The 25,874-nt window shown below is 45.4% G+C and overlaps 1 protein-coding gene across 9 annotated transcripts in view; it reads right to left on the minus strand.

Moving 5' to 3' along the window:
- Positions 1-656: 656 nt before the first annotated feature.
- Positions 657-25,874, minus strand: part of LOC136432965 (transcriptional regulator Erg-like) — a 55,947-nt gene continuing 30,729 nt past the window's right edge. For all 9 annotated transcript variants that reach the window (XM_066424677.1, XM_066424679.1, XM_066424680.1 and 6 more), the window contains 7 exons: positions 15,563-15,763; positions 15,158-15,229; positions 13,918-13,986; positions 6,874-6,957; positions 4,277-4,357; positions 4,030-4,077; positions 657-2,117 (listed from right to left, as the gene is read on the minus strand). In XM_066424677.1, the coding sequence (XP_066280774.1) occupies positions 1,597-2,117; positions 4,030-4,077; positions 4,277-4,357; positions 6,874-6,957; positions 13,918-13,986; positions 15,158-15,229; positions 15,563-15,763 (1,076 nt within the window). In that variant the 3' untranslated portion in view covers positions 657-1,596. The remainder of the gene's footprint in view (positions 2,118-4,029; positions 4,078-4,276; positions 4,358-6,873; positions 6,958-13,917; positions 13,987-15,157; positions 15,230-15,562; positions 15,764-25,874) is intronic.

Raw genomic sequence — 25,874 nt, forward strand, 5'->3', positions numbered from 1 at the left:
ATTGACATTATGACTTGTTTACTGGCTCGACGCTGGTGGATACTGGTTGCTGTTTAAGTATACTTCACGTGTCTAGTTAAACTATATTAATCTTGGTATTGTGTTCTTTTATTCTGTAACTGTTCTGTTTTACGCAGTTCATGAAGGAAACGTTACTTAACAACTGGCTACCTTCAAACCAAGGTGAGGTTATGCCAAATCAATTACTGCATACAAAACACAGCATAACTGAACTGTCCTGCAAACTTCAGGCTTACTTACTTTTCGTCATTACGAATTAGCCGATTAAGATATGCAAGAGATCTTCTTTTTTTCTCTTTCATCCATCCATTCTGCAATTAACATATTCATTCGTTTGTGAAGGTTAGTCATCCAGGTAAACAATATATAAGGAGAAATTCAAACTCTACAACTGGATAAAAATTCGGAGATTTATTCGGAGATTTAAACGTCCAGTTGTAGAGTTTGAATTTCTCCTTATAAACATATTCATTCATTCATTCATTCATCCGTCCATCCAGTGTTGAAGCGACTGAAACTTAAAACAAACTAGAGTTTTGTTTGCTTGAGACCCGTTTAGATTCAAACCTGCACTGTCTCCTTCACTATATATATATTCCCTACCCATTCACTTCAAGACTAAAAATGCAAAGCCATTCTTACGTTATGTACACGTTTTATTCGTTTTGTCGACATGTGATACAAACACCTTTCGCCTTCATATCTGTACAAAAATACATGTCGTCTTGTTCGTCATAAACATGCATAAATATCGATTTCTCTTGATAGAATAGATACGTTAAGATTAAAGTAGCTACTACACTATACATAAAAACTGATCTTAAAAAGATGGTAAATTGAAAAAAAATCTTACAAGCCTATATATATAATACGCTACAAGGATTGAAGCACGTGGAATTTATAATAAAACGACCGGATCACATAATGCACAGCATCTCCCGGTCCTGGCAAGAAATGGAAGGAAAACGCACTAAATTTAAGGAAAAGATAAAAGAGACAAATATAACGTCAACAATATAAAATACATGGAGCACACCGAGAGCTCCGGCTCCCTGAAACAAACAGGCAAAACACTTCAATCTGCCTCGAGTCACAACAACAACAACAACAACAATTTCACCATCAATGCTGCAATGACTGTACAAACATAACAACTGCATGGAATGTACTTTTCTTTATGTTAGCCTTCCCAGCAATCTAGCTTTGGAAGTATGTTCTTCAATATATGTTATGGCTCCTTTGACAGAAAAATCTTCTGTTGAAAGAAGAAATCACTTACCGAAGCCGTTATGAATGATCCATGTCTTACAATATCATTTCACACAAATCTTAAAGAGGTACTGGACAAAAGGAGAAAAGAGATAAATGTTTCATGTCCCTGCATGATAATATTTAACACTGTGGTTTCGGAGAAGTATGAAATATGAAGCCACATTACATAGCCCATCGGCTGACTCACTCACATTTCCCCATAAGTAATCTTAATATTAATCTTAATCCAATAAGATTGGGTAGTTGTGGCATGTATTTTGAGTCCTGTGTGTACTTAGTATTGTAGTTTATATTACAGTATTACTACGAGTAGTATGACGTCAGCGTGTGGCCGGGGTGTGAAGCCATGCCGTTCCCGTAGTTCTGGTAGATGTTGGCCGCTGCTGTGGAGGACCAGTAAGAAGATGGCGACGCGAACAGGTTCGCAGAGGATGACGGGATGGGCCCTCCCACGAAGTTGAGCTTGGGCGCATGCGCGTATCCGGACAGGTAGGCCAGGTCCGACTGGAACTTGTAGGGGGACGGCGCGGCACCGTTAGCCGCCTGCACGGCCTGGGCCAGTCCGTGGAAGTCAAACTTGTAGGCGTACCTCTTGCCGTGCACTTTGGTCATGATGTTCTTGTCGTAGTAGTAGCGCAGTGCGCGGCTGAGCTTGTCGTAGTTCATGTTGGGTTTGCTCTTGCGCTCCCCCCAGCGCCGTGCCACCTCGTCAGGGTCCGTCATCTTGAACTCGCCGTTGGTTCCCTCCCAGGTGATGCAGTTGGCGTTGGCGGCGTCAGACAAGAGCTCCAGGAGGAACTGCCACAGCTGGATCTGGCCTGAACCTACAACAATAGACAACAACATTCGTTGTTTTAGTTTCAATAGATAAGATTCATTTTGCTATCTTGCATAATGCATTTTGTTGCAGTAAGTTACTATTTACAACCCCTACGTTTTGTATCTAGATATTTATGGCTTGTCAGATGCTTCCTTGTTCCGGGGTGCAGAAACTGGCATTTTGGCTTTTTATTGGCATGTCGTCGACTTGAATAACAAATTGACTACAAAAACCTTTCTTCAAGTCATCAGAGGGATTGCACTTTATAACGGAGGTCTGTCATTAAAAAGATACAAACAAATTTTCACTAAGGAAAGGCTTCCTTTTATTCCGTTTAGCATCTTTTATCCTATAAGTTTTATTTCCTTCCATTGGATTATCCGGCACATAAACGACCGGTAACAACTCGGATCTCGGCAGTGATTATATGACCGAATAGTTGTTATTGAACCCTAATAATTGAACCCGTCAAAGCGGACTGCGAACACGAGCAAATTTCTCTCGCACGACAACACTCACCCGTTACCTAGCAACGCTATAAATCATCTGATTAAATTGCTGACATTTTAGTCCGAACAATGTCACACAAAACAACATTTTCACTAACTTTCTAAGAGAATGCTTGGGAAAAAGAAGATAAAAGGAAACCCTGCATGTAGGAGCCCGTGATGTCAACTTGTTTTTAAGCTCTGGACTTTGTTAATTTGTCGACGTCTCTTTTGGCTGATTACGTGTTATTGAAGGCTTGATATCCTGAATTTTGGCATGGAAGTACGTAAACAGTATTTCTTTTTAGAGGAATATATTCCTATTCAAGATGATATGTATCGACATTTCTGGCGATTCGGTTCTTGCTTGGCGCGTGCAACAACAGTATAGGGGCACGGGTAGGACTTTCTGCGGATACCTTTCCAGACAAACAAAAAAGAAACGTCTGCACGTGGATAGAATGTCCCGGCGCCTTTCCCGACTTCAAGCTGTGATGATAGCCTCCCCTGGCTGCTGCACGGCCACAGGATGAATTATTTAATAAAATGTCCAACCCGGAACAATCAGGCGCAGTTTGGGTAATTACAGGGCGGTGATTGTTTCCTGGAGACGAGTTAGCGCGCTGCAGTGTAGCAGTCTGCAGGTGATCGAGTCGACAGCTAGGGGCTGGTTTGGAGGGTTTCCAGACACGCTTTCCCAGCATTTTCTTACCATTGGTGTATCGTTTGATACGGCTGACCGTGAAAAGGTCGGCTACACCATTTGCGGCCATAGATTTTGTCATACATGACTGGTAAAAATCAACATTGCTAACACTACAACGGCATACATGGTTTAATTTCTTTCCGGCCCGTAGTTTGCCTATACTATCATTAGAATGTTAAACAAGCGCCCCGAACATAGCCTCTGTCGCCCGCGGTTGCGCGCTCCCTGGCAGCGGGAGGCGGGAGATGGCGCGAATTTCCTCTCACAAGAACCGTCATTTGTTCCCGTCGCCTTGACAACCCGGTATGGCGCTGGGACAGGCCCCGTGACGTCATTACAGCCAGAGAGGGTCGAGGTTGTCGTGTTTATTTTTGTTGATGATGATTCTAATCACGCTAAATATTTCTTTCGCGATAGAAGTGCGTTTCAACTTATTTATTCAGATTAGTTTAACCTTCTTAGAGGCATTATGTTATTCAGGGTACTGTTATCTACACATCGTCAATAAGCGGAAAATATGACCAAAATGAAAAATCAATCAAATTCTCAAGACCTCAAAGGGTAGCTCTCTGACAACATACAAAATAACACACAAGATTGCTTACGGCCTGAAGAACCTTTTGATATGTGGCAGAATCTGGCGTCATGCATGCACAAATCTAATTACAGTCAACATTTGTTGATGATCCGTACCAAACATAAACAACTGATGAAATCCTCACCTGACTGACAGAGACGACTGCTGATTGGTCCGAACAACTGGTACGGGTCTGTAAAAGAAAGGAACAGAACATGTAAGTAACATATTACGGATACAGCTTCATATATACTTTCTGACTCACCTTCCGACATTGTTTTTGAGCTCATACATTTTGGCATACATCATCACGGTATGCAGAAATCGAAATGAAAAAGTTGGGAGGTGTGAGAGAAGATTGACGTGTTCATAAACCAGTAGAGTTGATTTACCTTGCATGTTTCTGATCTGGGCATGCGCGTTGGTGTCCACAGCAGGCTTGTTCATGGAGTGAAGTGACGAACTGTTGTATCCTGGAAATGTCAAGAACAGGACGAGTTAAAGGATTGTTATCGGAAGAACAACAAGAGCAGTGTTTGTCACTAGAAGTCTAGAATACACATTGCGTTGTGACGTGGCGTCTGATATAATATGAGAAGTTCATCAAAGGTCAGAAACATGAACACGACTCGTAACTTAACATCGTCAGACATTTTGTAAATGTCAAAAGATGGAAGTGCACAAAGCAGGCATCTCTGCGTGGCGTGTAGGCGAGCGTTACACGAAGGCCGTTTGAGATTTAATCCCGGACCTGAATGAATGACCAAGGACGAACGGTTGGAGACAGCAGTGGTGAAATCTCAACTAGAATCAACTTTCAAAGATGTACGGAGTGAACTTCACGAGCTTGATCTTCTATTTTCCATTTACAACTACGAAAACGGACTGTCCGCCCAATAAAAAAAGAGCTGGACAATGACATATTTCCAATGATGGGTCTCGGTAAGTTCTACAAGAGGTAGGATTTGAAATGTGGACAAACCAGGCTTTCTTCCATACGCTTAAACACGCACCATACTTTCCCGTACTGACCGCACGTACCCCGCGAAATATGGAACCCAGAAATATTTCAAGCTTGAAAAGCTACAAGAGCTGCGGTGATATACGAATGTTAGTTATGTTCTTTAGCCTTAAACCATACTTTTATGGATCCAACTCCTTTATAAGAACCACTACTAAGGCTTGGGGTCGGGCCGGTCCTCAGCACCAAAGGCCCTCTCCTTTTTCTCAGTCTACAAGACAAACAACGTATCTTACGGCGTCAAAGGCATATGCTGACGGACAAAGACCGTTACTTTGAGGGTCCCACAAGTCGTTATTAGGGATTGCGCTATTCTCCACCATTGTTCCCTTGAGTTCGGGTGATAAGAAGCACATTGAGTTGTGCGGTGCCGATCCAAAGAAAATGTTCGTGGTAAAACGAGATAAGGAAGGACGCCATCGGACTGAAATCGGTGGTGAATATTCAGTGACTAATCCAATTAAGGAAAGACAAACGTTTTTGAGCTGGAGTTGGTAGGGAGAGTCGGGCGAAGGAAACGGTTTGTTGTGTGAGACAAGGAACGCTTACGGGTGAAACTGTTCAGGATAGTCTGGGCGAGACAACTCAGGATGTGCACTCTGTAGTCTCATCTACTAGAGTTGATGTGGAAAAGGTTACAAATGAAAAGAACCAGGATGTACTCCGTCGTGTTCTCAAGTGTTTCCTGCCACTCCAAGACGTCCGTTGAGTGCCGACACAACACTTTCTACAACCCAGAGCGTGCGTGTAACGTTTTTAGGAACTTTTCCGGCCTGCGTTTTAAGGGTTAAGCCTACAATCTATGAAAGGAAGGTATCAAAGACAAGTTTCTTTCCTCTAAAGGAAGGGATGAAATGGTGGATATTATAGATAAAACGTCCCGTTTATGTAATCTGATGAAGTTGTTTTGTCAATATTTTACCAGGGCTAGCACGGTACCCGTGTTTTGGCTGTATGTTATGTACATGTACGTACGATACCTAAAGCAGACTTCATGTACAAGTACAATCTATGCACCTAAATTCAGAGAGGTCTTTTGTTCTATACAATTTAAAGGACAGAAACAAAAACAAAAAGATTTCAGTTGTGATAATCTGACAAATGGTGATCTCTGAGGGTTAAGTTTGTACTTTCCTAATGGGGGGATTTCCAGGCTTTGATAATTACTGCACACATACGGACATGGCTCCGTATGTCACTTTATTTGCTGAGCTGATGAAAAGGTGTATCGTGGGCTGACACACAAACTAATGTAGATCTAGGATCGTTATAAGTAACTGGCTGTGACGCCACTTGTGGTTTTTGTAGATTAGTGGTTTGCATCCCGTGTGTATCATGTGCCTCTTGTCGGTAGGGCAGATACTGTAGACGGGGTAAGCTAGCTGACGACGGAGCAGGATAGAGAGAGCACTTTGATTTGTTTTGCCTAAAATTTGATTTGCTTGCCTAACATTTCCCATACAGGACCAACATGATATCAACGCCTTGGTCGGGTATTTCCGTGCACCTGCCGACCGCCTGATGACCGGCACGTGTCCCGCTGGGCAGCCCGGTAACTAGCGGGCCTTGGGGACTCCTACCGTACACACCGCGTCTTCTAACGTGTAATACTGGCACCGACACCGGGCTGAGACGGATAATTATACACGATAACCCGCATCTACGCACACAGAACACACTTCCCTCAACTCTGATACAAACACGCCCCACTGCGATCACAGGAACGATATAGAGTCAACAGGGAAAACCACGGTCTCATTAGCATCATTAGTAATTAATGATATGAAACCGCAATTTGGTACCCTAAAAGTATACCAAAAAGTACTGACTCGTGGTTACTGCGATCCCTTACTTAATGTAAAGATATAAGTACATGAACACAAATCTGTGCTACAATTTGGTGAAAAGTCAAGTCTACATCTACCGGTATCCTCCACATGACCGTGGTGACAAGCTGAGCACGCCTACCTTTGTCAGAGGAAGCGGACGGCAGTGCGCTCCAGCTGGTCACTCCCGCCTGTCTCTCCCGCATCAGACACTCGTACGATGGGTCTGTGGAAAAACAAGAAAATTATTAGTACAAAATTTAACACTTTATGTGCACATCTATAACATTGAAAGTGTTTATACAATTCTAAGACACTTGATGATGAGATATCAGCCCATACATTCAAGTCGTCTGAAGACTAATAGAATCTTAAGAAGTTAGTTTCCGCCCAGAGGAAAAGTAGGACGTACAGTGGCGCTGGATGTCCGCCGGGAGCGCTGCCGCGAGGAAGGACATGGTGTGGCGGTGACAGAACGGCGGAGATGTACGGGCGATACTTAACAACTATCTGCGCTCTGATAAGCAGACGACGTCTCTGTATAGCACAGGCAGTCAATAATGGCACGGACAGGACGTGAACACGTTCTTACGACTGGACCCTGCCGGCTGAATGACGTGTCAGACACCGTCACACGTCTTTTCTTGTTTTGTTCGTCTCAGGAACGATCGGTACCCAGAAGCACGAACATCTATCCGAAAGAGGACCGACCAATCACTGGCCCGGAAAAGTAATTATAGTGCAGCGGGGTACAAGTCACTGAGAGGAGCTGATTATTGGGAGATGGTACAGTGCCATTCATTGGACTCGTCTTGACGTGTATGAATAAGAACTGTTGGAATAAGGATCACGAAATGTTCTTCTGAGTTTTGTCGCTTTCATACACACAAGAGCGTCATATTTGAAGACGACAGGGGATCATCATTAGCAGAAGCATAGTTAAGACGTGGGCGTGTGTTCATAAGGGAAGCACGCACGACGTCATAGACTCGACGCTCAAAACGACTCAAAATAAGGATGGGTTTGAAAAGTCAACGACTTTTGTTTATTGGGGAGCTTTTACGTAAAGGCCACACTTCTGCACGTATGTGGAGAGGTGCTGGTGCCGTGAACAAAAGTTCAGTCCTCCAGACTGCAACAACAAAACAGCTGGCAGTATGCATTAAGGGGTTGTTGAGTGAGTAAGATGACGAACGAGCGGTTTTTGGGAAGTTTGCTTGAGCAGGCATCTCTCCAAATCACATGGCAACGTGCTCAAACACGACGCCAACAAAGGAAAGCTTTTTGCGGGCGCCGGGCACCCTCCTAGTGAACAGGTGGTAGTATGTGTTGTGCAGACTACAGACTCAGCCGCCCGTGACTAGAAGTCTGCGTACTTAAGGTGTATCCATTTTTCTAAACACTACACACGCCTCTGAGTCAACAAACAAACCTGGCCACGCGCGCAAGCAAATAGCCTTTTATTTATCCCGTTATGATCAAATGAGAAAATACAAAGCTACTGTTCCTCCATATGCTTGGGTCTACATTGGACATGAAATGTTATTTTGGAGCTAATTTGTTCTGTGGTCCTCTTTATCTCTTGTGACCTTTGATATACTACTCACATTGGGTCCATTGCAATCATATTCAAGAAACATATCATGTTACGTATATTACATAATTATAAGCTACATAAGACATATTATACAATATATATATATGTGTAACATTAGAAGACTGGAAGTTTCGTTGATATGAATGTCGCTGTATAAATGTCTAGCGGATGCATGGCTCCAATTTGTTCTACACTGATTTTTGCCTTGCCTTGCCTTTCATGTAGGTCCTTTTTTTCTACCTACTTCTCGAGAGTCGGGAGATGACGATGTTAGGTAGCAGGATATACCGAGGACAAACGGCTCCTATTTCTATATTACCTGACTAGCTAACGTTGAATGGAATTTGATACAAAAGATTTCCCGACTCAGAACCCTGACGTCGTGGCTGGCACCGACGTGTAGGTAATGAAAGACCAGGCTATTCCTGGCGGCCGGATCAGGCTGTATGTGGCAGAAACGGACACGTGTGTCTTTGATAGTCCAGGAAGAGTAGGGTGTGGAGAAGGGGACTTAAGATAGAAATAACAACCTATTCCAAACTAAATATTTCCTTGAAAGGATGCAGTTACTTCCGAAGTTCCGGGCGGCCCATGTCAGGAAGGAGACGACTTTGATCAAACGGAAGGTTGTTTCTAACCGTCGGCTCTTCATCTGTCCGTTGGGGAGACAGTTATATAAATAGGTGCTGTTATTAAGTGTACCTCCCATGCCTTCTGAAACAGCCCTAATCGGTTAAGGAGCACGTGACCGTCGGTGCCTTTTCAATCAAAGATGTCTATTTTCGGTCCGACGCGTACGTGCGTTTGATGCGCGCTTCTTTGGTGAAAGGTATCAAATCAGACTTTATTGCTCCATTAAGTGGCTGATGGGGCAGGTAACTAAACAACCCCTACGGACCGCAATTAGCACTATATTCAGACCGGTGTACGTCCCTGCGCCTAGCTGCAGTAAATATGACGTTGCCGCTTTGCCTGTGTCCTTTAGAATGATGGCCGGCCTGAGCGAGGCTCTATCATTGCTGTGTTGACTAATGTGATTTCCGAACGCCTCATCAGCTCGGAAAATAGAGACCTCCGCCTGGAAATTACAGGTAGTGTCCGCCGTGGCAGGGCGCCCGACCCGACCCTCCCAGCCGGCGTGGCGGGAAGCCTGCGGGGAGGACCCGTCACCGTCCCCGGCTCTTGTCTCTGTCAATACCCGCTGGAGAGGACGTCTGGGGAGCAGCCCCGAATATTTCATGCTTAGTTAACAACAAGTCGGCCGAATTACAGGCTGGCGAAGAGCAACATTGGCAGCAATTACGCGCAATTTACTCCATGATGGCGCGCGACTACTATGGTTAATGCAGTCCAATTATCCCAGCCCCCCGAGTCTACCCTAACCAGCGCAGTGGTTAGGTACCGTACTGTACGGCTGGGGAAAGGACGGGAACAAACCACCACAACCGTCTGGCCTTCTGCTAGAAATAACCTGACTGCTGCCAATGAGTTAACTTCTTACAGAACTTTTGCATACAGGTCTGAGTGAAAATCGGATCTGAAGTGCCTACCGCACTCCGTGATGGGAGATGAAATATTAATGAGAGACATGAAGCGATGTCCTCTGAGGGTTCTATTGTGGACACGTGTAACAGTGTGATGACAATTCATCAAGGTGTACACATCGGGCGTTAAAGGTCTTTAACGTTTTAGGCGAGGGTTGGTTAAGTGCAGGTGTGTAGACGTCACACATTACATAATGATAACAATAAAATGTCACACGGGTTAGGTGTTTGTGGTTTCAATAGCGTCTTGGCTCTAATGAAACGATAATAAGATAATCGTAGTATGAGCTGAAGTCTAGAAAACATTTGTATTTATATTTTCTTATTTGCAACGGTACTGTTTTGGCCCTACTGTTTTGAATCACTTACGCCGACTATTCTGTTATAACTTTTCCATTTATGAATATACGGACAGGCACGTGGTCACCATGTTATCACTGGGACAACAAGGCTTACAACCGTTATTTGACTGAGCTGGTATCAATTCTTACAATAAAACAAATTACCGAACAAATATTTGCCCGTGGTCCTCGAAGCAACAGCTTCAACATAAGGCAATTATCAATCGCGTACAAGTAGACGTGAGCACTTGACCTTTTTGCACTGCCGTCTACATTCACATTTCATCTACCGTTCGCTAGAATATATAGGAGAGAGTCCGAAACTTTCTTTACCATACAGACGTCCTGATAACTATACTGAGTAACCCTGACCATCGTTCTTCCGACGCACCACGTCACAGTAACACCAGCGATCCGTTTTGACTTCCGAAACTTTCACATACACACTGACCATGGACTTCAGCTGCCATAATCGGCCAACATGTGCCATGAGTAATACATCGACAATGTGTAATTCAATAGCAGCCATGTGGTCATTGTCGAAGATGGTTTTTAGTCGTTTTTGTCTTGACTCTGTGCTTGCATCTTTCACGGAAACAAGGTTGGTGAAGGAGCGAAAATCTTACCGAAGATCAATATGTAGACAGAAGTGCAGTTAACCTCCAATGATTCAAACAATTACTCCTAATGGTACGGCCGAGCCATCAGACCGGGTAATCGCCGGCAATTGTTCGCACCGGTAAGTGACGCTGGCTCCGTCGGCGGTCCTCGCGCTCGCGCCCGACGAAACGACGGTGTGGACAGGGGTACAGCTCCCTCCCCTCCCCATTTTCGTCCCGCCAAGAGGGGGAGATGGATGATATCCTGAAACACCCTCCCTGCCTGCCGTTTATTTGAAAATTGAGTGATTATGGGAAAGGCAGTTAGAGAGGGAGATGTATAGCGGTGGATATTCCGGCGCTTAGAGAGATGGTCACTCATCGCTCACTCCGAGATAAACCAGCGGGGAAGATGAGAAAGTCACAAAGAAGGAAGATGACGTATGTTGTAGAGAGCAAATAGGGCGATGCGAGGAAGAACAAACGGAATAGCTTTTGTTGAAAGATGCCAGAAGCAGTGGAAGGAAGACACGAGAGGAGGGAAGAGTCAAGAGCATCGATACCGAGTGGCGAATGAAAGCAAGAAAGAAGGTAAAACAGAACAGCAGGAAGATAGGTGTGCGAGAGGAACATAGAAAGGTCAGAGTATGTGTAACGAGGAAAAGAAGTCTAGGTAAGAAGGAAGAGAGGGTGTGCATAAGAGGCGAGAAGAGAGAAGCAGTTCTATCATCATGGTAGTCGAGTAGTTTTTCCGCGTTACCAATGGTTGATTGAGGGCAAAGGACGTCGACAAGAGACTTACAAGGCTAACTAACGTAAAACTTCCCAGCATTCAAGTGAGTAAGAGGAATACATAAAGGCATATCTGTTAACGCTGCATCCAAAACTTTTTTAATCGCTTCATCTGCTTCGACGGAGTTTCCGACGGTAAATCACAGAGAAGACCCATTGAAGATCTTCGATAAATGGTCTATCTGGAGAGTACATAGCAGATCCGACGCGCTTTAAACCGGTCTAATGTCGATTGAAGACCGTCAGATTCTAGTATCTCGCGGCCTCACAAAAGACGCCATCCTCCGGCGCACATCGACCCTAGCAGCCCGCAATTTATAAAATAGGCCCGAACCGGATCCAGCTCCGGACGGCCAGGCGCCGGGCGCAACTTTGGATCGAAGTCTGGCGGCCTCTTAATACTATATGGGCCACACTTTGTATGAAATGGATAGGCTCTGGCATATTTGGTTACTTTGATGGAACAAAAAAGCTTTGGTAGTTCTGAGTCCGACTCTGTCATTTTTTTATCAGAGGGTAACAGATATAGCAGTAGCAGAGTGACTGATAGCGAGCACCCATTGTCCCGAGATGTGTGACAAGATCACAAATAGTGATTCATACAAACGGTGATATTTACCAGCAGAACATGCATATTTTGTTTTAGGCTGGGCACTGATATCGTACAGGATTGGATGCAATGGTGCGGAGGGATACAATAATAGACAATGTCAGTAGGCGGCGCTGCATCCCGTCTCAGTTCATTCAACAGGCCAACATTTTGAGACAGCCAGGATCGCGGATTGCGTGCGGATGGTAGAAAAACAACAACAACATGAAACACTCCACAAATCCCAACTGACTATGAAGGTTTAAAACACAGCTGCACAATCATATAACGCTGCGACATTCCATCAACGACTCACATGCTTCGCTCCCATTCGAGTTCTAAATGTATGCCCTGCTTTTCGACTGGCTGCGACGTCTATGATCGTCTATTTGTATACTGATCTCGTATTCTATACATCATATCTACAAAACACTACTTAATACAAAACTGACTTGACATATGATTTATAGCAGCCTGGGGTCAGGTTTCTGGTTTGTTAACCATTAGATTCATCCGACAACTTAATTAAGTCCCTCCCCTCCCCTCCCCAACATGCATGAAAAGCACCGCATTGGACGCAGTCAAGCCTGATTGTGAGAACTTGTGAACAATATTTGCACAGCTTCTATTGCCGAAACAGATACATTACAACGTGCGTCAGTCTGTAAGTGAGGTAAAACAAGTGGCTTCTAACAGATGAATCGCACCCATTGAGGACGTCCCCGTGTGTGGTCCATCTACAGGTCGCACAGGTGAGCGGAGGACCCGACTCGCCGCTATTGTTGACGTGTAAGACAGTGTTGTTGTTATGACCCCAGGTATAGTAAAGACTGATCACCCGTGGTGAGCCTAAAGGGCTCGGTTTGACATGTCTGGCGTGCGGCCAGGAGCAGAGAACACAGCTAACCTTTCTACCTACAGAACTTTGACCTGGTCTTTAACACTACACGTCTGCTACAACTGTGATATTCGCGGAATGACGAAAGACTGCTCAGTGTACGCAGAAAGACTAAATAAACGACATTTGCTCCACGACAAATTACTTCTGGACCATTAGGCGTTGGCACATGGACAGGTGACCTTCATGTTGTCGCGCCACCATCATGTCAACATTGCTGTCATTCCGCAGCAGGTATTCAGAACTCAGAACTCTCGAGAATAAAGCAGCAAAGCAATGAATAGGTATAAAGTTTTGCAGATATTCCCAGACGTTACTCGAAGTTTCATTATAGTCTGTCTATGAGCTAATTGCTATTTGCTTCTTTATTTCTTTCCGATTCTGAAAGGTTTGCCTTTCAGTGATATCCCAAGAAAGTCGTCAGCCCATGATGACCGTTTTACGACGTTTACTCTACATTGGAGAGAGCACTCCAAACATGTTCCCAGTGTTGATCACACTCCAGTTAGAGCACATTCAGACGGTGTGTTGTCTGACCATACGTTACATGATGAACATTTCTACTCCCTCTCGCCCAAGCAGATCTTAGACAGTTTTCGCCAGACCGTCTCCATGACAACCAGACGTCTCAACATTTACGATTTCTCGGCACTTTCCGAGACAGACATTTCCTTATAAGGAAAACTAGACGTTCTTTCCTGGGTGTCTAGGAGAGGCCCGTCTAGACCCTCTGCACAAAGCACAACAAAATCAGCGGGTCTAGACGTCGTGCATTAATGATCGCCCGAGGGGCATGTGAATCGAAGTAACCGAACAAGTGGCTCACCTGGCCTCTGTAGTCGGGACGTGCCGTGGACGGCCTGCGAGGTGGGTGGGTAGGAGAACACACAGGAGCCTGAGGCAAAGACAACAACAATAGGTCAAGCATAAACATGACTGCCGTAACCAAGGTAACGGACTTTGTCAGACGATAGTTTCAAGGTCCTTACAGGTGAGAGGAGCTGTATAATGCTGTCTTAAGCACGTCGGGAGGATCCTTCATAATGGGATGACTTAGATTTAACTCAACACCAGGTGGCAAGGCCGTTTCTTCAGACGATAGATATTGTAGCAAGGTGTCTCTCCGACTCTCGTACTAGGCCGTCGATCTAAGCCCAGTTTAGTCGATTTTCATTTTTCAAAAAGCTATTGACAGTTTATGTCGGTAAGTCATTTTTCACATGGTTTGTTGCCAGCCTGGCAGCCCCACGTGAACTGTCTCAAATAAACCACGTGGAAATGTTGGCACACAGTCAACTGACTGGCAGAGGTCGTTTGCTGGACAACCTCAGGTGCTAAACGATCATCCAGCTGTCGCTATCTGGTCTTGGAATTTGAGAATATTATCGCTAGATGGCGCTACTAGTCTGCATGCAACAATCATCGCCGAGTTTCCGGCACCTACATTCATGATCTTTACGATTTTCACAAATGTTGTGAAGCTTTTTCATTTGTTATCGCCGTATCAGCTTTTCCCTATTCCCTAATGTAATAATAGCTGAAGACTCCAAAACTTGTGCTCAGCGTCCATTACATGATTACATTGGCCTGCAATGACAAGCATGTACCTCTGAACTCTGCACGACCGTTCTCACTTATTACACAAAGTACCTGAGGACCTGCCGTCCCTAATTACACGACGACATCAACTTAACGACGTTTAAATGTTTAATGTGTGACAGTTACGATTATTTACAACACGTTACCATCTGTTTCAAGAGATACTCTGCTCGTCATTATGTGGTCGCTCACAAATTAAACAAATAAAACACAACAAATATGCAATATTGATGATGACTAAGTAGCATACTTAGGTTTTGCTCGAGGCTACGTTTGAACTCATTAACATGTACAAAGATAAGGTACAGAAGTTTACAAGAGGTCAAACGAAGGGTTACATCATCAAAGAACAACGCGCGCTGACACCACAGAGGAGGACCATCTCCACACCTGGCAGCTTCTATTGACTTTGTGGATACTTGCATAAGAAGGTTATTAGTCAAACGCAAAACGATAGAAAGACTTACCAGTCTGCTGGAAGCGTGGTGAAGCGGCCAGGGCCTTGTCGACATCGTCTGACGTCAGGTTGGGAAGAGGTGCTACAGAAAGTGAGTGAGGTGAAGGAGAGATGTTGGTACTTCAAATAACCACATTTCTTTATAGGAACATACTGTTTCTTACCGAGATAGTGGTGATAGGTAACGGGTTCAGCTTCAGGATTTCAAACTATTTTACCTATCACTACTTCCTTTCGTAGCTTTCCTTGGATCAAATATCCCGCTACACCTGTACATCACAAGTGACCTAAAATCTTCTAAAGCCCAGAGCGGTACTCGGGCTAAGATGTCCTGTTCACACTAGTGTCCACCAGACACTAGTGCGAACAGACCAGCCTCCGACCCCACCCAATAACCCCCTTACTAGCTACTTACTCTGCCTGAGGAAGAGCAGGTGTGCGAAGAGCACGTCTCCGTTGTGCATGTTGGTCAGCCTGACGAAGTCGTCCCTCTGCAGCCTGCACAGCTCCTTCCCGTCCATGTCGAACCGTGCCGGCTCCACGCCCTGCAGGTTGTACTCCTTGATGGCCCAGTGGAGCCACTGGCGCACGTGTTCGGGGCTCCACATCATCGGGTCTGGGGGAGAAGACAGGTGCATCAGGACAGAGCTACTAGTACACGTCTTAGTAACATGATGTAGGTAACTGTTATGAGTCTGATGACCAAGTACGGTACCAGGTTAACAACAGGACGTTCATTACTATGATGACCAGATACGCTGATCACTTGTTCCGCACAGTAAACCGTAGGTACATATATCGGAGATGGACTCCTGCATATGATAATTGTCTGTCGATGTGTGTATGGTTACTGTTATGACTTGTTATGATGGAGAGAACCCGGGGTCGCCTGGTACACCGCGCACTAAAACGTTACTACCGCCGGCCCACCCACCTAGTCCATCCTTCCCTCCCATGGTAAACCTTCCTGTTATGGTTGTGGTTAGAACGGTGTTGCCTTTACCCCGAAACTCTTGCTGTGTGTTCTCAAATAGGAGAAACGTGGCCGCCTCTGGTCATGTTCTTCGCCATGCATAAAATATGATTTGTGAGGGAAGGAAGTTGTAAGGAAAGATACCGCCATGACTGTTTATAGGGTAGCGGTGACGGAGAAGTAATACAGAACTTTCAGTTGTAGCCATGGTGTTCCTTGTCCTGTAGCAGACCATCCTTAAAGCGTCACAGACTATTGCCGTGAGATGCTTCCTCTTTGATCAAAGTCATTTTATTCTTCTCCGGTTATTCACTGCAACCTCAAATGACCTCAGTATGCTGCCGACCCCTGACGGGTTTGCGTGGAAAGAGACCGAGTCTGAAGGTGTCCCCCCGCCCCTCCCGGCCGCTTCAAAGCGGACCGAGGCGACAGCTGGCTAAGCCTGGCTGCAGGTCGTCTGGAGCGACTTGGGTGTGTCCTGGCGGTACCCCGGAATACAGACATTCATGTCCAAATACAGACGACTTCAAACGCAGGCTCGGGCGTCCCGGCGGTGGTCTGCTACAGAGTTAGTCAGATGCAGGTGTTGTGAATCGACTGATACACAAGCCGTCTCCATGGACCAGGCGGCCATTACGACGCGTCGCTCCCCTGTCCGCTAAAATAACAAGCCTGGGCGGGAGGATGACGGGGAGAGCATGATGAAGGGACGGCCTGACGACGTACTTTCTCCGCTCCGTTAGGTCTTGACTGTCAAATCTCCGGAGAATACTCAGTTTCCCAGGCGAACTGCTCCCTGTGAGAGTCAGCAAGGACAGTTCAGTACAGCACCAACGCATTTCCCAGGGACGGGGACTGACGGGTCTCAGTCGTCTGCCTTCCGTCCTGGTCTGATCGTGAGCGCAGCAACATGGACAGGTGCCAAGCTCCCGCACACGGGTGGGTTAGAAGAAGAAACCACGGTTTTGTGGTTTACTGAACTTAAGTGTGTGGAGGATTTCTCGAGGCCTTTACTGGTTGACTTTTAAAACTATTCTACAGAACTACGAAAGAGAAGACACCAGAAACCGTTCCCAATCTTAGTTAATCTCTCGCCTTATCAATTACATAGGCTCTCGACCAAATATCTTGAAAGTGACATTCTGATCATTTCCTACGTACACGCATCGTATGGTTTAGAAATTTCAAAAACGAAGATCCAAAGATCTCATATCTGAAGCTGTAGGAAATATTTCAGCGGGTCAGCAGGGTAGGAGAATGTGTGAATGGTTATCTGGGGAGTTGGCAGAGGCGAACTTTAGCTACAACCGGAGGACAACACCAACAGAACACCGTTCCAAACATTTAGGTAATGTTGGGAGAGGCTCGTTGGCTGCCTGTAAACTGATGACAGAAATACTGCGAACATAAAGCTGGAATCCCAACGCCGCTACTGCTGCCTTTTGGGTAGAAGAACAAGCCCGTGTCCCTCTGATGACCCAGGCTGGACTGGTGTAAACCCAGGACTGTTCCCAGTGTGACTTTGGTCCGTGTGGTGGCCCGTCACCATCTAGTCAGCCGCTGGTGAGGGTAATGATAACAACCCCACGCAGGTTAAAATACTGACAGTGGTATCATACTGGAATTCTCTGAAACAAACCAGCATGGTTTCAGGTTATCAATAAGATATGTCTGCGTATGACATTCTTCGAGTCAAACTCCTAGCTCAGCACTAAAACGGCCCGACAAGGACAAACGGTTTCTCAAGAATTGTCACATGTCTTAAGGCCGGCCACTTCACGGCACGATAAGGATAGGATATAAACCTTTCTCCTGGGAAACAGGTTATTAATCTGACCAATCTGAAATCATATCTGTGGCAGGACCAGGGACTGTCAGGGTAACGGAAAGCAGACCCCCGCGCACCAAAGGCGCCGAGCTGCCTTCTCACGCCCCGCAGCCGTGAACGGGAGGCGCACAAACAGCGGTACATATCTCCATTTCCGGCGGCGCTCGAGGCGACTCGATCGGCATGTTGACACATCGCTGAGCCACTGACGGTCAAGTGCCTCCCGCCTGAGTGATCGCCCCTCCTGCACACCAGACCTTCAGCTGACCCCGTGACCGGGTCAAGACGAAAAATTCCCAGCTAACCGACAATTTACCCGGCAGAAGACGGAGGCGGTTCGACGTACGTCCTTCCCTTAGGCCCACACGAACGGACGGCAGGTTCAAGGGCGCGCGCTGACTGCCATCTGCACGGCGAAAATTGGTCCCGACGGTCGGGATGATCCCTGACATAATCCTGGGGATAAGCCGGGTTCAAAGCCGCTAAGCCTTCCTTGGCATATCGAGACCGTTTAAAGTTGACGAAAAAGGCTTGGGCTGGAGAGTGCTGGATGCCAAGATGTGCAGTGACACTGCTGGTTAGCTCTAGATAGACCATAGATCTACAGTAACCATTAAAACTGATAAGTTGCTGACGCAAGGCATTGAGCGTGCGCCAAGAGCTTTGCTTTGCTGCCAGTACTAACTAGTTGACGCATTGCCATCAAGACGTTACGAAGATACGCAGTAACGCAGCCAGGGTCCTTGGGGTATGACATTGAACAGTACCCTGGACCAGTAGCCTTAACTTCCGATCGGACCGATACCGATAAGTGCTGCTAAGTGGGGAGAGGAGGGAGGGGCTGAGAAAGTTAATAACGTCACTGCGAGGAACTTGGTATGGATGTGCTATCTCTACCATTGGCAACTAAGTTGTTTTCAACAGAGCAAATGGTTTCCTTGTTTGGATTCCAACCGTCAGTTTAGCGCAGGACATTCACGAATAATTGCATTTTTACTTTTAAAACCAAAGTAGTCATGGATGCAACATAAGTACTACAATAACTCTATACAAGCATCAGCGTCGGTTAAAACAACACACACTTCACTGCCCATCATCATGCCGAGGGGTCGCACCAAACAGTGTAGGAGGTTCAAAGTCGCCACTTTCCTTGCAAAGGCAATATTTTACAGAAACATTCCCCGCCCCCACTTGGAGGCTTTTGTTTCAGCCGTGCGCGGGCAGGCGTCACCAAGTCAAAGTCGCAGCCGTGTCTAAGTTCTGCTGGCGCCGTTTTATGTGTTTTCGATTAACATCGGTCAATTCCGATGCGAGAATTTTCACTCAAACGGCGCGAGAATGCTTAACTGTAACACGATAGGTCGCCATCTCTGCTCCTCATATAGAACTGAACATGTCCTCACTCCAGTCAGGAAAGGAAGGCATGTGTCCTAGCCGCAGCATCTGTGCGTCTGCGGAGGAACTGGACCAATGACAAAAGACATCGGCTCAGTTCCATCAGCTTCAGCAACGAGGACCAGCTTGGAGGTGATGGAGGGACTGGCGAACACAATACCTCTCACGTACTGAACTGGTTATGAGTGGGGTTCACACGCAGTGTGCCGCTGTGCAGGGTTGCTGGATGATGAGTGAGGGCGGGGCCGGGTAAAGCAAGAGGAACAGCAGTCGTCAAAGACATGTTCTCATAACGAAATCAAAACACAGGATGGCATACTGTGACCTACCCTACGTGATCGTAGGAGAACCAGAAATGAGGAAATGTTTAGCAGTGTCTTTGGCATTGATGGCCCATAGGGTAATCCCGTGACGGCTGTTGGCGCACGTAAGGTAGGGTCGGGCTGGAAACGATAATGGGAAAGTACGTCATATCATCGGCCGATAACGACGAATTCCTGCACAACTTTGTAACGAAATTTGGTTTCACCCAAACCTCCTTGGTTTCACGTATATGTTTGGACCATGGGTCTTACATATACGTAACGGTCCGAGGGCGAGTTCCTTGCGTCCCCAGGCCAGGAGACCCTGGGCTCCATCCTAACCCCTAAACATGACGGATCACCGATTGTAAATTTCTTTCCATCAGATTTGGAGTAATTCCCCTCAAACAAATTAAAAGCCTAAACGGAAGTAAGTGAGATCCACAGTTAACAGTCTAACTTAAGAAACTTCAGAAAGTGCTACGGTCGCCAAGAGGCTAGTAAAAGTGATCCCGGAGTCGTTCTCACTTCTTAAGAGGCGATGCAAAGTCTTAGACATTGTCCAGAAGCTGTTTCTTGAAAGTTGTCGTTCGGCGTATGGTTTCTGTGAAGGTAGTTTGAGCATGCGCGAAACCTGAGCCCCCCAGTCGTTGATGTGAGTGAGAATGATGTGGGTGTAGAGCTGCAGGGGAGGGGAAATATGAGCCGTGTGGCAGGACCTTGGACTGATATGTTCGGTCATTTGTCAGTGTCGCGACTGTTGATCGCCTTCTCTCCATCACGAACTTGCTATACATAGAGACGTATCTTATTGGCAGGGATAAATATGCACGAAAACAATGGCACAACGATGCAGGTCACAATTCCACAACAAGATAGACGACATTGGCAAAAGAATTGGTACACTTCAAATGGCCTTTTCAAGAGACTGGAGGAGGAGGTTTTCATGTTTAAGCATCTGTGAACAATCCTTGCACACGTGAGCTGAGTCGGTGAAAGGTGAAGGGAGACCTACAGACACAACTTACTCCTCCTGAGCTTCTTGGAAACCAACCTCCTAGAACGGTTTCGTAAGATTAAGAAAACATTTAGATTTGAACCTCTGCATCTACATTTCGTCTGTATAAACACGCCTGGCCATGGAGATGGAAGGTTTCATCACAGGCACATACGGTTGCTGCCATGGTAAAATCAGGTTAATCATTGAGTGCATAGCCTACGGAAAAATGCAAATGTCGCTTTCAATGAAGTTACTAGAACAGGTCAAAGACCACGGATCACATGAATTTTACTTTCTATCTCAGGAGATTCCAGTGCACAAGGCTGAAGGTTAGAATCATGAAACTGTGAGGAAAACTGAACTATATCCATCTCCGCCTTGTTTTCATTCAGTCCTCTGTATGGAGAAGTCGCCTCCACACTCAGGTCCCGTGGACAGACAGCAGTAGGCCCGCGCCTCGGGTTACCGCCCGGCTGTACAGGGAACAGCACACCGAACAGATGATCTCTCTAAACCTGCTGACGGTCCCATGAGGAGGAGCGGGATAATTGGGAAACGTTCGACCCGATCCGCAGGATCAGGGCACGGAGAGAAAGAGACCTGTCAACAACGCATACATCACTGTCCCCGGCCACTTCCTTCTCCTGATGACAGAGATGCGTGCCAAGGCGACAACACAGGCTATATAAAACTGCCAACAGACCATGGATCTTCTGTCCTGCTTTTCCACTTACTCAGTTTAAACGGAAAAGCCACCAGAGAACTGTTACAAGGAAGCTGTTACAAGGTTGCAATCAATTGACAAAGAATAATGGGAAACTAGAAGGGCGATGAGCACGGACTTTACTCGTGGCGACACCGTTATATTCTGTAGTCACTCCACTCCAGTGCTCTTATGTTACCATAAGCAGAACTGAATCGAACTGAACAGAATAAACAGTATTTGAACAAAGTATGGTAAACCCAAGCACTGTGATACTCGTGGAAAGAAGAAATAGTCTTGTTTGTGAAATGAACACTTGAGGTGGCCTCGACAAATAACCTCGAAGTCGAAACGAGTACAAAACTCGTCAGCTAAAACTCGTCAGATAAAGATAGATCGAGAATTTGCTCACAGCTCTTTCCATGTATGTGTCAAGAGATTGTATTTCAGTTTTAACCAGAGGTCCACGTCGGAAAAAATCTTATTTCAATCTAATGTATGATATAATAAGCAGCTCAATATCCAATGTGTAAAAAAAGTGCAAATGACCCAAATGTCAGGGAGACCGAACGGCTTGGCCTGTGGATGATGAGATGAAGGAGTTGAAATGGACAGAGAAGCACATCTGGTGCGCTGACCAGAGCTTGGATATACGAATGCACGAGTCTCAAAACCATAGTCGCACTAATTACAACTACGCGACAAGGAGTGGTTCAAAACAATTCTAGCAAGCGGCTTATGGTCGATGCCGGCGATACGGAGTGCGTTCCAATGTCCGAAGAGTTTCCCGTCCTCTTGGCCTGGGTCTGACCACACACGCCCAAACCAAACATCAATGGTTAGAGGCCCAAGTCCTGAATCCCCGTGCAGGTCTAGAGTGGAAGACCTCTAGACTCTGGAGGAAGACCGCAACTTCCGCGCGGCAGGCCGAATGTCTCGTTTTGCACGGGTCCAGTCTGGTCTTGGTAGCTGTCCTGACCGCAGTGGTCGTTCTCGTGAAGTTGCTTTGCTGAAAAATACCCTGCATATATTGCCTGGTGTCTGCAGATGTTTGAGCAAGACCACCGTGTGATAGTGGGGCTAACTACTACAGCCTATCAGTAACGTTAAGGGATGCATTGAGGATCCTCTGTCTTTACTTATCTGTAAATGTAATACCATCAGTGAGAGGTCTTTCCTATGATCCATCCGGCCACCCGTTTGTCTCTATGCCAAACATCAAGAACTTTCCACTCAAACGAAGACCTTCCATATCATCAAAAGATCCACCAAAAAATCCAGTTGCTTCTTACTTGGTGTACTGATGTACGGAATTCCGTCAAGTCCGAAAGTCAGACCTGGCGCATCTTTTTTCAGGAGGGAATTTGCTTCTTTAGTCATAACGTCTACGCCACCAGTGTAATATACATTTGGCCATCTTCGGTAAGTGACCAGAGGAAAACTATCCAAGAGAATACTTAAAAGCTGAATATGTTTGTGTCGTTTGACAAGCGCTTCTCTAATGTCTTCACGCACCTTCGCACAGCACCAAGTTGCTGATACTTGTTTTTCCAAACGACTAGTATCTGGTGTTCAAAATAACGGCTGCCTGTCAAGACAGCGATGGACTCTTGACTACCCAAAATCTCAGTTATGCGGACCCCCTTTTCAACATTTGTCTCCAATTACAAACCAGCAATTCAATAACCGTTTTACCACCCTTTCGGAGAAAGTCGGAGGATGTGCGTTAACAGTGCTGATGTACAGCCTATCCGCTACTGGTTTCCAATAGCCCTATCATTAGCCCAAAGTACAGCCGATCTTTTTGAGACGTCCAAATTCACCGAATACCTGAAATTTTCATCAATCAACACACGCAAACTACCGGTAACAGGATCCCCGGGAGAGTATGTGGTACCTGTGTGCCGGGCAAGGCGAAGTCTTTTCTGGGATTTTCTCCCGGATTACGCACCAGATACACTAAAGCCAAGCACGGATCCACAGCTTCAGGAGATAACACTTACTGAGATACCAGGACGATGATCGAATGGACTCTGAATATACGTATATACATGTACATTCGTGGGTAATTAAGAATACTATCCAGAGGTAACACAAGGCGTACTTGAATTACGAACGAAAACACACGTGTATAAATTGAGAACGTCAAAAGGGAATAACACCACAGTCTGTTATGACTATGTATAGTTGTGCTGTTACTCCGGGTCCCGTTTTCTTACTTTTGCATCTGTCATAATAAGTTTTCCTCCAACATGTCAGTGCCGTGGAGAAAATCCAATAGCCTAGTAATTGTATCAATCCTTTTCAGCCTTGTCCGCTTGTGTGGCAAGGTAGCGACCCCAAGGAAGCGGACTCAAGGTAAAAATGGATGGATACTAATCTAACAAACTAGTCCGAGAGGTGAGTAAATGAGTTGGAACCGTGAGGGATTAACTGTGGATGATAGCTATATAGAGGCATCGGCACACCTGCGAAATTTGCATACTTCATCTGTTACAAATTGACAATGTCCAAATACTCGATGAATAGCTTTTCCTCAATGTTTTGAGACGCAAGGCACGGGGTTTCGCGGTATATCAGTGAATATCAAATTCACCACAAGAGCTACAGTTTTAAAAGCGGATGGGTGTCTGCAGACTCCCAAGGGACTCGGTAACAGCCCACATCATCTGTATCGTATATGATAAATGTTCTCTTTTGTCTATCAACAATGTAATGTGTCTTGTCTAGAACCCGACAAGTTGGAAAATATAAAATAACTCCCGAAGTGAAAGAGTAACACATGATCATGCGAAATGTGATTTTTCATCAATCTTTACATGCACAGAATAACAGCAATAATACTATCGACTTTCACTCATAAGAGAGTGACATATGAAACTAAAAGTTTAAGTTATTACAGCGTACGGGTGTCGTCATGTAGTTTTACTTCGGCTGCAAAGATAACTTTTGTATGTCCGTTGGTTATCCCCGCCATCATATGTACTTACGCTTCAATATTGTTAGCTGTAACGCAGATTTAGCGTTGAGAACATGTAGCCCTCCGTTCAATGTCATTTAAATTTCAAGCCTTCCATCTGAAATAGCTTTTTCCTGCACTCAGCTCAATGACAGGCGATTAATTTCCCTGTTCATTACGCATAGAGTTGGTATCTAGTCACCATGTGCTGTATTATAAAGGTAAGTCCTTTGATAATCTCTCTAATGGATGTGTTGATTCTATAGGATTCAGATGAACATTTCATTCTATCACCTGTCCTTGCGGCTATCTAGGGTTTACACAAAAATGTGGACAACAATGAGTTTGTCCTTCGCACTAATAAATGTTAATTTGACGGAGAAAAGAAGTTGGCACGTTGATAGGCCTCCACACGCAAGTGGAATTATCGGTGGAAAAAATAGGGCGGGAAGTCCGATTGGCATCAGAGGAAGGAAAGGGAAATGTTGTCAGGAGATAGGGTAGATTGGGCCGGGCCGGGCGGAAAGGGAGCGCGCTGTGCGGGGAAGATATGGAACTTGGAACAGGAAAATACAACGTAATGTTTAAAATCTGCAAGCCGGAAAGAAGGAGAGAAGAAAAAAAGAAGAAAACTATCGACTGACATTAATGGGGAGTGCTTCGGAAAGGTATGAATGAAAGGTTACGTTTAACATGAATGACCAGTGATGAGAAGTCGACACGTATATACTGTCCGTGCTTTAAGTTATTTTTTTATTGTCGGTCTACGCCCAAGGATAGAGAAAAGAACACAATAATGTTTGTTAAAACAAACAGGGGAACATTTAGGCAATAAACATTGACAGACTTCAAAAATATTTCTGTCGCAGGAAAAATCAACCGTAAAACAACAAAATACCACGGTCAACTGTTTGAAAAGGACATTTGAAAAATGAAAACAGTATGCCTTCCTTTAGTACTTGCAAGACACGCACAATGATGGTTCGATTTTCGTTAAAAATAGTGTTGGTATCTCTATATGTTACGAGAAATACTATCGGCGTGAGGAAAAGGAAACAGACTGTGACAATAAGATATCAACGATCAGACCCGTTCCCAAGTAGAAGAGGAATCAATTGATGGCGGAAAAACAGTCGGCGGCAATGAACAAAACTTGGCGACAAACAAGTTGTAGGAACAGGAAAATAGCGAGTGAGAAAAAGTTGTTATGGGGAAATCATTCGTGTTTCGACCGCCTGAACTTCGGGAAAGAGGTGGAAGCGATCTAACAAGAGGCTTCCTATGTTTAGTCATGATGTAGTATATCGTTGGCATCGCAAGAGAAATGAAGAAACGAAGTGAAAGGTGTGAGATTAATGTAGATTTTCAGCTCTACAGTGAAGAACAGTCAATGAAGTAAAAATGCAGAATAACAATGTCAAAGATGACGTTTTCAGAATCTGTAAGGTAAGTTAAGTGTACGTTCACAGACTACCGTTCCACCCGTCCCAACACCACAGAACACTCGCCAAAAGGAAGGGGAAAAAGTTGATTGATTTGTTTTAAAACTATGGCTGCAACTTGCAAC

This window comes from Branchiostoma lanceolatum, chromosome 4, assembly GCF_035083965.1.
Source record: "Branchiostoma lanceolatum isolate klBraLanc5 chromosome 4, klBraLanc5.hap2, whole genome shotgun sequence".
In the NCBI taxonomy this organism is placed as follows: Eukaryota; Metazoa; Chordata; class Leptocardii; order Amphioxiformes; family Branchiostomatidae; genus Branchiostoma; species Branchiostoma lanceolatum.